Raw genomic sequence first — 13,738 nt, 5'->3', positions numbered from 1 at the left:
GACAGGATTATTGTTGTTTGCCAAGACCCCCAAAGACACCCCCCCCCTCTCTTTTCCAAGCCTTTGGGACATGTTGGAAATGAAGCTATTCTGAAGGCAGTATGAAGAAGGAAGGGGGTGGGGGTTGGTGTGTATTGTTATTATGATGATGACGACAAGTAGCAGTTACATGCTGACCTTGTCCAGGAGATAACACAAATGATGTCCATAAATGTGACGAAAATTTACAAAAACAGTAGAATCATCTATTGTGTCCCCAATAAATAAATAAATAAATAAAATAAAAGCTAGGGCAGCGCGGTACACTAGCGGTGAGCACATCCCTCTCAAAGACTCCGGGTTCTGGGTTCTCCAGCTTCCTCCCACATTCCCAAAACATGCAATTCAGTTTCTCTTTCTCTCTCTCCAAACAGCCTGTTAGCACCTGAGATACTGTACGTTTCCAAATTGATCTTGGTCTGCCTGGAGCAGGCAGACCAAGAAAAAAGAACTTACCCATGCTTTTATCTCAAAGTAGACTTGATTACTGCAATGGTCTTCTGACTGGACAAAGGAGCATCAAACAGCTGCAGACTGTAAAGAGAAAACAACACATCACTCCAGTACCGAGGCTTTACGCTGGCTCCCAGTCAGCTGTGGAATAGATTTCATAATTCTGTTACTGTTCTGTAAATCGCTCAACGGTTTTAAGTCCTGATTACATTGAAGAAATGCTAATACGAATCCAGTAGGGCTTTAAGGTCTGCAAAGTCTGGTCAATTAGTGGAGCTCGGGGGTTCAAAGCAAACGTGGCGAAGCAGCATTTAGCAGTTATGCTGCACTCCAACGCATGAAGATGCCAGCAGAAGTTAAGTCAGTTCCAAGTGTAAATGTATTTGAACATACAGTATAAAGTATGCAAGCACACAATATATAGAAAACACAAAGTATTACCGCATTTGTGTTAAGTGCCTTTTAGAGGCGGGTAAGTTTCCTTACTACACGCAATATGGATAAAACTTGACTTAAAACTGAGGTACCGACCAAACCGTGATTGTTTGGGGTTTACTGTTATCACTGTAAAGTGCTGAAAGAGAAGTAATGCGATTAGTTTACCAATTGGAAATTTATCGCAAACATTGAAAAATGGTTAAAAAAAAAAACATAAAATTGGGCTCCAATCACTTTCATCAGTGTATTTATTTAGTAGCTAACAATAAGATAAAAGGCATAGTAACTCCTGAAACAAAAGGGATCCCGTCAAATAAATATTTGCGATTGATAGTTTAATTCTGAACACACAAATATATAATACTTCATACAAAAAAAAAGTATGGCTACTCTCATATTAGGTGTGATGGAATGTCTCTGGGATGCGTTGATGACTTGTCTACTTGTATGGCAAAGCGAAGGTAGAAAGAAAAATGTATTGTTGCTATTGTAACTCATAAAAACAAAGTAGAAAAAGAGCAGAAAACGCATTATGCGATATAGCAATCCACAGGTCATTTGAACAATGTTTTCATTAAAGCCTCACATATTAAAACTTTACAAGTGATATGAAAAAATGTACAACAATTTCTTTTTTGTGTGTGTTTCTGACTTACTTCAGGGTCTACAGTACAGCTGGCAAAAAAAAAACCCTCTCCAATGCCTTTTGTATTTTTAGAGAATTAATTTTCAGTTGGCTTTGGCAGTGCAGCAGCAGATCAGCTCTGCTTTATTTGTAGTATTTATTTTATTTGTTGTCACGGTAAAAAATACATGACTCTCCTCCAAAGCGTCAGCCTGGTGAAATGGATTATAAAATATCCCCTTTTTTTTTTGTTTGACAAAAATAAGACAATTTGTTTCAACAACTGACGTGAAAAGTAATAGACGATTGGATTTTGAGGGATTAGATGGGGGCAGTAGCAGCCCCGTCTCCACAAAAAACACGTACAGCAGATAACAGCGACACTTGGACGACACGGCGGCAGAAAAATGATCTTTCGGGTCTTGAAAACGTCCTCCCAACCAGGGACCAGTCCAGTCAGTTACATGAGTCCCTCCCATTTGTCATCGCCTCTGGCCATAAATAAAGCTTTTGCATTAAATAAAAACAGTGACAGACACATGGCGTACCCATAGATATCTGAAAGACACCACAAACAAAACGAGTACCGGCACACCCTTACTTACGAACGTCAAACTCAGAATATATTTTGGAGATGAAGATTTATGAGTTTGTTAAAAAAAGAAATTGAATTTTTGAGTTGCGTGGCTTCAGTGTACCGCCACAAATCATGCCAGGCAGCACTTTGGACTACTGGAAGAATTGCAGTGAAATGAAAAGCAAGAAGAAGAGGAACCTGTTTCATCCAAGATGTTTCAGATGAAAATTACATTTTGTCTTCCGGAGAAGGGTCACCATTTTTTGAGCATCAGGATCCCGACATTGAGCTATTCTCAAAGGTTACAACGTGACTCACAAACACAAAAAATGAGTCTGATCATTTCTTCAGACTGCGGTCGTCCACCTCGAAAGTCCTTTTCGATGTTAAAGAAAGGCACACCGAAGAAAACGAAACAAGTACAAGAATCACGGTATTCGTTATTAAAATTTGTATGAGTATTTCGTAGTGAGTCTTTTAAACGATCAAGGTAAGCTAAGAAATACATAGCAACAATTTAAAAAAAGAACTAATGAAGACAGGAAAAGTCTTCTGGAACGTAACTTGTTCGTAAGTGAGGGAGTGTCGGTCAACGCTATCCGAGCTTGGACGAAACCCCATTAACCCCTCTCTCCCTTTGGCCTCACATTTCTACGCGAGTGCATATCCGTCTATAACAATCGACACCAGTTCTTCTTGTTATAACATTCTAAATTGTGACACACTTGTTAAGTGCAACGCTGAAAAGCAACCTGGACCGATGCTTTTATTCTCATGTCCTTGTTGGATTTTGGCTCAGAAAATGCTGACTTGGGAAAGGACCTGGGCGTGGGCCTGGATCTGGGAGGGGTGTTGCGGAGGCGGAGGGTTCTGCTGCTGGGGGGCTGGCTGGGGGCTGCCGAGCGACGCGGAGCCCACCGAATGGGGCGTGCCGGGAGAGTGATGCGGCGGCGAACATTGGGACTGGTGTTGTTGAAGATGTTGGATTTGCTGCTGATGCATTTGCTGCTGCATTTGCATGTGCTGCATTTGCAAGTGCTGCTGCTGCTGCGTTTGTTGTTGTTGGTGGTGGATGTGGTGCTGTTGGAGCTGCTGCTGGAGGTGGTGCTGGAAGTGCTGATGCTGCATCTGCTGCTGGATCTGCTGGTGGTGCATCTGCTGCTGCTGCATCTGGTGGTGCTGGAGGTGCTGCTGCATTTGCTGCTGCATGGCGTGCTGCTGCTGCATGGGCGGGCTCATCTGCGACACGGCCGTGGAATGCGCCATGGTGCCGCCGGAGCCCATCTGGCCCAGCATTTGCGGCATCGCTGGGGACATGTTCTGGTGGGAAACGGTGACCGAGGTGACAATTTGACTGCCCCCGAGTCTCATCTGCAGGGGCTTGGGGGCGATGGCTCGGGGTAGGACTTGCTGAAGAGCCTGGGAGGCCGACGGCATGGAGGGGTGCTGATTGAGGGGCGAGGGCAGTACCAGGCCTGGAGAGAGGCTGGTGGAGGCCAAGGTCTGCTGCACAGACCGGATCGTCTGCGCCTCTGCGGATTCCGCTGCAGCCTGGAAGCAGGAAGAACAAGAACAAATCAAGCAACTGACGTCTCCTGATGCAATATTTTTGAGGATTAAGAGAAATATCTCACCTTGGAGACCAGACTAGCGCGGTATGCTGCCAGGGCCTTCAAGTACTCTTTCTTGGCAGCCTCTGTTTTGCTTTTGTACACCTGCAATGACATGACAACAGATATCAATGATCAACCAGTCTTGGGCGTAAAGTTAGAAGGATGCTAAAGCTCCCATTCCGACAAACGGGACAGTTATTAATCAATGTCTCAGAACTGACCACCTTTACCATCTATTCAAAGAGCTCTTTCTTCTGGAGCTAAACACACTTCTCCACAACAAATGTATGGAGTTTGCAGTCTCATACGGCCGGGCATCAACGCTTAGCGGAGCAACTGAAGAAAAAAAAAATTGTTCTTTCAAGAAAGAAAAGTCTTTGAGAAGAAACATCTGGTTCTTAAAAGAGTCTTTGCTCGGGAAAGTGTGTTTTTCCAAAGATCTTTGAGAAGGAAAAACGACTTGCAAGTTTCTTTTAGAGGAAAATGTCATTGAGAAGAAAGATATGGTTCTCCAAACAGTCTGTAAAAAGAAATATTTGGTTCCGAGAAGCTTCTGAGTGGCAACAAACCACAAAGAGTCTTCGAGACAGAAACAGCAGGTTCTTGAATGTACTGTGTAAAGGAGCTGTACTGCCGCCAATCAGGTTTGTGAAACACTTTAGGAAAGAGTACCAATCTATCAACAGCCAAGCAAGGAAGGAAGACTGAAAGCCCCCAAAAAACAATTCAAATGGTCGAGGATGCGTACTGTAGATCTGAATTACTGAGCGAGAGCACTGCTTTCACCGTCAATGATGACAGTTCAGAATGTGTTGGGCGTACCTGTTTCTGCTCCTCCCCGAGACCGTCCCACATGGATGCCACAATCTTGGACACTTCGCCAAAGGTGGCGTTCGGGTTCTGACCCTTGATGGCGGCCTGCGTGTCTCGGAAGAACAGGGCATATGCCGACACTGGTTTCTGAGGCTCGTTTGGATCCTTCTTCTTCTTCTTTTTGGGTGTCTTGGGCTTTTTCGTGGGATCGACGGGTGCCGGTCTCTTTTCGCCCACCACCTGCAATGATGGAGGACGATCGATTTTGCGCAGATACGAATACATATTCTCAGATATGTTTTGAGAGTCAATCTTTTTAGAATACATCTGATGACTTCCTCACCCTGTTGCCGTCATCCTGGTCATCTTCGTTGATGGAGCTGGAGGGCGACGGCGTGGCGGATTTGCTGGCTGGTGGCGATGGGGAAGTGTGGGCAATTTTGGCTCCCCCCGCGTTCAGGTTCAGCTGCGTGTTGAGATGTGACTGGTTGATGGTGGTCAGCTGATTTCGCGGGACCATCCCGTTGGGGACGCTTATGTTGCCGATGGACTTCATCAGCATGGCTGGGTTAGCTGAATACTGACGGAGATGGGCCGGTCCAAAATTCTGTGAGAGTGGCACCAAAGGAAAAGGGGGCGATGTTAATATGGTCATGCGGTATTGATCCTCGGTTTTCATGTTGCGTCTGCATCTCTTTTCATGACAGGAAAAGGGGGGCAAGGATGGTGGTTTATTGTGTGGCAGTGTCACAATGCAGATTTTATAAATAACTTGGTTACAAAGCTGTGACGAATTATTGTAATGTAAGACAGTGACAAATCTTATTTGAATTTTTTTTGTATTGAAACTCCTTCACTCCCAAAGACGTTTTTATGTCTTTTCAGACTTGGTTTAGAATTGGCTGGTACTGAATGAGTTAAAATCTGCAACAAATCTAAGTATGAAGGAGTCCAGGTCTTGCACAAAATGATTACTCCTGTTTATACCTAAACACATACGTGGTACAATTGACAACTGAAAAGGGAGACGTTTGAAAAAAAAAAAGTCTTGTGCAGGGAACAAGCACAACAAATGTACCGTATTTTCACGACCATTCGACGCACCGTATGGTTGGGCGCAGTCTCATTAATGGGTGCTATTTCTGTATTTTACACATAGACAAAACGCACTGTATTATTGGGCGCAATTTTAAAGTGGTAAAACATACGCCAGCTTAAACATACGGCATGCATGCGCGCACGCTAAAAACACGTTAGCTTGTAGCATGCCAAGACATACAGATACAAGCTAAAAACACGTTTTTAAAAAGGCAACGGAAAACTGAGTTCCGTTGTATTTTATTTAGCCATCGTACAATGTACTCACGTTTTTCGATCAATCATCACCCAGAAATCCATCAAAGTCCTCATCCTCTGTATCAGAATTGAACAATTGTGCAAGTACCGGTAATCCATCAAAAACGCCGTTGTCAGTCACTCTCATTGCCATGTGGCTCCACAGAAATGATGCCGGCTTTGCCAAAAACTCGAACAACAGTGCAAGCAGACACGTTCGTCCAAGTAGCCACAATTCATTCGCAAATTGTGGCGTAACTCGCCCGGCGCTACCTCTCACTCTTTGTAAAGTTGTGTTTGCCATCGATCATTCATTGTTCCCATGCCGTTCGCAACTTTACTTTGAACGCCCGGTTGATGCCGATGTCCAGCAGTTGGAGTTCTTTAGTCAAGGCTCCGGGAATAACGGCAAGCTCAGAGTTCATTTGCTTGACTTGGTTTTTCACCGCTGCTGTGAGATGGGCACGCATGCCAAAAGCATAACCGATGGCTTGAAGTTTGAACTGAGCTTCGTAGGCGTGTCTCTTTGTAGAATTTATTTTCGGGGGTTCTTAGAAACCAAAACCGAAGTTGTTTTGCAACAATGCACATAGCCACACTCTATACAGGTGTTGGTACCTGCTTGTAGCGTGCCTTTAGCGTCCACTTACACGCCCACCCTTCACTCATTGGCGGACTGCTTCCCCGCATGCCTGTCACTCACGTCTGCCTTTTCGCTCTCTTTCTCTCCATATATGTATATATACACGCCCACCCTTCACTGATTGGCCGACTTCTTTGCCGCATGCCTGTCCACAGTCACTTCCGCCTTTTCTCTATATAAACAGCGTGTCGGCTGTCAGTCAGGTTTTGGAACTCAGCGCATAGACAAGACGCTTCGCATCATAAGGCGTCCTGTCCATTTTGGAGAAAATTTTAGACTTTTAATGGCGCCTTATAGTCGTGAAAATACGGTAAGTGAAATAATGTAAGATTGAACAAGTTCTTGAAAGAGCTTGGCAAGCCACAATTTGTTCTTGAGAGTCTCGAGGAATACCGTGCTCTTGAAAGAACGTCTTTGGTTCTCGAAAAATGATCTATCTGTTCTTGAACAGAAGATTTCCAGAGGTAGTCTTTGGGAGTAGTGTTTGCTGGAAGCCTTTAAGAAGCATCGACTGGTTCTAGAAAGAAACTTTGTGCTCTAAGACAAAGCACCTGGAACTTGAAAGTCTTTGAGAAGGAAAAACAGGCACTTGAAAGACCTTCTGAGCTTTAAAATGGAACAACTGTCTCCAACGTCAACCGATTCTTGAAAGTGTTGGAAACCGAACTTGGAGAAGGAACATTTTCTGGAAATTGCCCAGTGCAAGGTGCACGTTTGCACAGGTTGGCATTGATTGCCGCTAGTTTGAAACCAGCAGCTGTCCCTAAGGGCTGCCAGATCAGAGAGCTGACATGGAACAGAGGAGGGGATGTGAGCGCAACACAAGAAGGTGATTTGTTCCTTCTGGCTGAGTCCATCTGGTATTCAGCGGCACAAACTCAATCTCCACCTAAATCAACACATCATAAAGCAATGCATGAGGCTTTATTGAACTCGCCCATCTTGCAGAAATATTGTCACACCTTTTAAGGACACAACATATTGTTGTCACTTCTCTCATCATGAATACAATTTGTGGAGCCACGGAAGGGCTCTATCTACATGTGACAGCAATATGCTGTGAAAAATCGTTTTGTTTTCTCACAAATGAGAAAACACACACACACATACGCACACGCAAGCTTGCGAGCATATTTGCATAGCCAGCTCGCTTCCAAGTGCTTTTGTCGTTACTGAAAACATGACGGGTTGCCGTTTGCGCCGTAAAAAAGACGCATGCTGAGCTCATTAGTCGCGGCCATCTGTATGGCAATGATGCAGGCCGGGCAATGGGCCGTTGCGCCCGTTTGTTTGGGATATGCTGATTACCTCAAAATGCTCCTTAAACGTTGATTTTTTCTCTCTCTCTCTCTCTCTCTCTTTTAAACACGAACCAGTACAGTTAACCTGGAAAGGGCCACATTTGTTTTGGAGCCAGGTTATTTGTTGATGCCCTTAAGACAAAAAGTCATATTTATATGAAGTATTTAATTTTGGCAGTAAAATTTAGAATGGATTTAATTATTCTTAGTTAACTGATTGGACAAATGAAAAACAAATAGGTATCGTAAAATGTTACATGTAAATGTAAAATACTGTATTGTCCTCATTTAAAAAAAAAAAGTTTAAATAAGTACTCTTTTTTTTAATTTAAACAATTCAACAAATCAGTTGTTGAAGTATTACATTTTAATGAACCAATTGTAGGAAAAAAATGCAAAAGAAACAATACAGGAGTCTTCATGATGTAAATGGCGGCTTGCTGGGCCGAAATTCAGAACTGTATTTAGGACTACGTTAAATGCGATCTTCTTATGTACTCGTTGCGTTACAAAATCCAATGCAAATTTTGCCAGGTGCATATGTTGCAGGACGGTTAGTTTTCTGGTCTATTTGGGTCAAACAGGACAGAGACCAATCAATAATAATTGACACACATTTCTGGGCTGTTTTGAACCCAAAAAAAGACCAAAAAATGTCGTTTTGTACAAAAAAAAAAACAATGTTGAGTACAAAACAACCCAGGCATTTGGGTCAAATTGACCCAAGTGGCAAGTTGGTCCCTGTTTGACATAACGATCATGTAGTTTCAAGTATCATGGGTGGGGTCTGGAAAATAACTACCAAGATGATTGTCAATCAATTGTCAACACTCTCCTTGTATGAACTATTTGGAGACAAGAATTTTTCAGAATATTCGGGTAAAACTGACAATTTTTTTCCATTTTCAAACTTTGGAGGCAAATATAAAAAGGTCATGAAGGTATCAGCTTGGCTCTGGAACATCCATCCATCCATTTGGAACAAATCATTTCTATTACAGTGGATAACTGTTGGGACAAAGTGTCTTGGAATTCCAACAAATTGGAACAGACGTATGCATGTGCATTATTTGCATGCAGATTGGAGCGACAACAACAAAATACGGGGTTGCCTGACTGTAATCACCGCGTAACGGTAACGGCTAACGAATCATCTTGGCTCGCGGTCGCCTCGAGTACGCATGAATGGATGGCTGCCGATGTACGGCGCCCGCCGCCTCTCGTTTGCATTTTGATTGCGGCATTGTCAGCCCCGCAGACGAGATGTTTTGATAGTCATCGTCAATCTGCAAATACGTCCTTATCTCTGGCTCTCAGCAGCTAAACAAGATGCAATGTCTCAAATCAATAACCGTTAATCCACTTTGTAATATTCCACACATAACGTCAGCGAAAGGACGACGGGGAAAAGTTGCTTATTTGATGCATTTCTGTTGCCGCGGCGCCATAAAATGAAAGCCATCTTTCTGGGCTTGGATGACACTCGCGTGATGATGTTTTTGACAAAGATATCACCAAAGTAAAATAGAAAATCTGAATTGATGGAGAGTTTATAAACAGTGGCCGCGTGCGCTAAGCTGTAGGAGCACTGAAAAGAATGTTAACAAGTTCAATTTCCATTCAATCAATGGGCAGAGCTCTTGGAAATGTTCTGTGGCAGCAGAGGGCTAAAAATCATCTATATGGTAATTACGGGTGGATGAATCCCCCAGTAACTTTCGCCAGCATGAAAGGTCAGTCCTATTAAAGATTGTTTATCAGCGCTCTGCACATATTCCTTTATTGGGCTTCTAAATGGTGACATCATTTTTATTTTTAAAACACACACACACACACACACACACACACACACGCGCGGCCCCGCCCTTCCCATCTTCAGCAACTGCGCTTAAGCCAAATGAGAAAAATGCAATTGTGAGTACTGGTGAAGGCTACAATGCAAGGGAGGGGACGTAGGGGTGGGGGGCCTTGCAGTTCTCCAAAAGCAGAATACATTAATCGAAAAAAATATAATGTAACGATTAAACATCATGAATTATTATCTGGAGGATAACTAGATACACTGCCCATGAAGTAAAATATGTTTCAGAAGCCACTTTCACACTTCTGGCACTGAAATGAAAATTCCGGGACAAAGTCAGCCTGCTGATTGATCCCATTTGGAAAATATACTAGAAGTCCCGTTCCTACTGCCTTCAAAAGCCGGCGTTTTCTATCTTTTTCTGTGTCCCTTTTTGGTATACATGGGAGCAAAATGGCAGAGGAGGAACAAAGTTGACCTGACATTTTTCCGGCTTCGGAAGTAATAACAGAAACCCGTTTTAGATCGTCTGTAAAAGCTGATTAGGGGCATCTGATACTACCCCGGGAGGCACCTTTTTTTTCACTGCGTCACTGTTCTGTACTGACCCGACAAACTGGGGAAAAAGTTGATCTGACAATATTCCGCCTTCTGAGGTTGTATCAGGAACCCTTTTCACACTTCCTGTAAAAAACTATTTTTTTACCTTTTATCTTCCAAAATGGAATGGAAGGAACATGGTTGAGTCGGCAGTTTTACACCTTCAAGTAATGTTGTAAGCCTTTTTTACACAGACTGTAAAAGACGCCAATTTCAAACTTTTTTTTTCACATCACCCTGTTCAAACAAAGTTCCGTGGGTTTTTTTTTTCCTGCCTTTGAGTTAGTTAGTATCAGAAGCCCCTTTCACACTGCCTTTGAAAAAGCCAGCATGTTACGGCCTTTTTCCTGTGTCAACACCTTTGAATGGAATAGAGGCCATTTTCCCCCTCCTGAGGTCGTATCACAGGTCCCTTTCAAAATACCGGCATTTGAAGGTGGTGTAAAAGGGCCTTTGCGGGTTTTTTTCTGTACGACCAGCACAAAAACAAGTTGACATGGCAATAAGCAAATTTCTAAGAAGTATCAGAAACCCTTTTCACACGACCGGTTAGAGTCCATATTTTTCTCGCCCTTTTTTCTTCTCATAAGCCATAACAAGGGATGAGGTGCGAAATCAACTTGGCAATTTTATGCCCTTTGAGGTGGTATCAGAAGCCCATTCTACACTTTATTTAAAAAACTGGTATTTTGAAAACAATTTCTGACACCGCCAAAATTAAAAGGGGGGGGGGGGGGGGGACAAAGTCAACCCGGCATTTAGTAATGCACCAAAAGTAACAGTTTCACAATATCGATGCTACACAGGCATATGGCAAGAAGGATAAAAAGTCATTGCCATTGCAACGCCAAATAACCCACTTTCAAAGGCCGTAATATTGGCAGACCGACCTGGACACCTATCGTGCTACGTTAGCATTAATGCTAATGTTACAGGAACTGTTCAGTGCCTTGGATTAAGACTCTCTCTTGACAGGTGATCAGGCCAAGACGTATCCCCGCTTCTGACACAATATTCCAGCTTTCCGGTGACCCTGAACAGGATAATCTGTACAGAACACGCAGGGTGGATGGACATGACATTGGTAAACAGAGATTGCATTACAAGACAACAACTGTATGTTTGTAATCCAATCATAAAAGGACAGACTGAGGCAATTTTCTCCGTGTCCTTGCACATGTGAGGACGCGGCGAAGGCACCAGGTGTTCTTTGGAAATAGAAGCCCGGGACCCTCGCTGTGTGGTAGAGGACATGGGGGCTGGGGGGGGGGGGGGGGGCAGAAACTGTGAATACACTATACTGAAGCTACGCTGGCAAGCTGTGGGCTGCGGTACGATTGGGTGTGAGCACAAACTCGGGTAAGGGAACACTCTGGGAAACATAAAATGAGAGTTCGGAGCTTGTTAGGAGAGTCATTATTTAAATAAATAATGCCTTTGCATTCAGGCATTGTATTGCCCCCCCCCCCCCCCCGGCCCCCTCCGAACAAGGTGAACAATTTTCAAGATCAACGTTGTGCATGAGGACTGTGAAATTAGCGGGAGATTTGGCAATGCAACATGTATTCACAGGCTGGCTTTCATAAAGGTCTTCTTATCTTATCCTGTATAATCTTTTCATAAAACTGTATACGTTGAATTGAATGTCAGCATGGATTAGAGTTTACTGTTGACCAGTGTTGTCTGAGTGTCAAATCAGGTTTCTGCATTAACCACGACCCGGGGCCATCCGAACTTCACTGACACTGGCTCGAATTGGGCCAGCACCAATTTCATGAATAAATAGGATGAAATCAACACGTACTTGTTTTGTTTAGGTTTTTTTTTTTAAAATATTCAATATTCAGAATTTCATGCATTTAAACTTATCAATCATCAGAAATCTTTTTACTGCACTGTGGACATTTTTTTGAGGAAAATGACAAATATTTAATATATTAGGAAAAAAACATGGAAAAAAGTTACTGCAAAGAAGTATTATTTTCCTTAATGGCTTAAATAATACAGTATAAAGATGCTAAATTTCTGGCAGGTCCACCGCAACTTGGCTCATGGTGACCCCGTGTAGGCTTCACGGAGGACTCCAGGAAGCCATATGGCCGCGTGAAAATGCGCACAGCTGCAGTCATACAGCGCCTTGACCAAGTTTTTGTGTTAAAGGCACAGCTGGATGAATGCCGTACCGTCTATTAGGGCTCTGCCAGTGCAATTTCGCATGATTTCTGGATAAAAGTGAGCAGGAAGCAAACAAGACAAATGAAAAATGTAATTGCAATATTGTGGCGTGTATTTGTTGGCCCCTGCGCCCCTAATGAAGACGGGAGCTTGTAATCATGTACATAAGCGTGTCATTCCGTTATCGGCGTGCTGACAACAATGACAAAACACCCCTCCCAGGCCCTCGTAAATCACTGTCCGCAAACTGAGAACAGCACTTATCTTGTTTCAAAAGTTACCTCTTGGAGATTTGAAAGAAGAAAAAAAAAGAATCAGGTGAAAGGAGTGACGATAGCCATTGTGGCAAGACTTTGGGGGAATCAATCCCATTTCAGGAGAAAACGAAGGACCGTGGCCATTTTTTTTCCCCCTCGCGGAAGAATGTGCGATGGCCGATAACGAGCGGCAACCTACTTTCTCAGCTTTAAAATAAGAGTCCAATCAGACACATGAGCCATGCAAATGGTCTTTAAGGAGGAATAAATGCCGGGGAATCAAAATCTAATCCTCCAGCAAGTCGTGAGAATGGTCCAGAATGTAATTGTGTCAAGGTTCCTCCAGATGTACCGAGCTTAACTGACCGTGAAATGAAAATTCTTTAGGCACAGCCCTTGTGGGGCCCTCACTTACTGTACGGGATGTTTTAAAAAAGCGGCAATTATCTCGTGGGCCCCGGAGCAAGGAGACGGGGATGGGGAGCTCTTAAGAGTTTATAGCCCTTCTCCCCTTATGGAATGTAAATAAATGCAGTGGAACCAAGAGAAATATGACTCCAAAGTCAAACGATATTTGTACTTCAAACCGTCCAAACGATGAAGACGTCAGCATCTCAAGGAGTTAAGTCGTTTAGCTTTTTTAGGGACGTCACCGCATAAATGTTATCAGCGATGAAGTGTGAGACAAAAACCGAATAAAGAAAATATGGTCTTGAATGTGACATGGTACGGAGGTACATCATAATTTTCGCATGGTGACACCTCAGAGGTTTGTCAGTGATGAAAACAAGAAAAAAATGTGGCCATGATAGCAGAAACGGACTTTAGTGCGACATAGGAAAGTAGTACATCTATTATGTCTTTGTCCTTAGTACAATATAGCTTAGCATACTCCTGCAGGCTTCCCTTCAACCCCTTTCTGATATTTACACAGAGGTAAGACATTAAAACGGTTGACGGCAACTCAATATTATCATTATCTGGACCAATCATGTTTTTATCCATTTGCTTCTACTGCACTAAATGAATTTCTTTCTTTTTTCCTAATAGACAAGCAGTCTCCCAGTT

General features: G+C 43.2%; 1 protein-coding gene across 1 annotated transcript in view; it reads right to left on the bottom strand.

Annotated features, from left to right (window-relative positions):
- Window positions 1–1,160: 1,160 nt before the first annotated feature.
- tox3 (TOX high mobility group box family member 3) overlaps window positions 1,161–13,738 on the bottom strand; it is a 50,468-nt gene continuing 37,890 nt past the window's right edge. Inside the window, exons 4-7 of the mRNA XM_086107539.1 lie at window positions 4,902–5,165; window positions 4,568–4,798; window positions 3,767–3,847; window positions 1,161–3,683 (exon numbers count right to left, since the gene is read on the bottom strand). Of these exons, the coding sequence (XP_085963665.1) occupies window positions 2,928–3,683; window positions 3,767–3,847; window positions 4,568–4,798; window positions 4,902–5,165 (1,332 nt within the window). The 3' untranslated portion in view covers window positions 1,161–2,927. The remainder of the gene's footprint in view (window positions 3,684–3,766; window positions 3,848–4,567; window positions 4,799–4,901; window positions 5,166–13,738) is intronic.

The sequence above is a fragment of the Hippocampus guttulatus genome, chromosome 3, assembly GCF_054856545.1.
Source record: "Hippocampus guttulatus isolate MCC_2025c chromosome 3, RoL_Hgut_1.0, whole genome shotgun sequence".
Classification (NCBI taxonomy): Eukaryota; Metazoa; Chordata; class Actinopteri; order Syngnathiformes; family Syngnathidae; genus Hippocampus; species Hippocampus guttulatus.
Note: the sequence above shows the minus strand (reverse complement) of the source record. Positions and strands in the feature narration are given on the sequence as shown.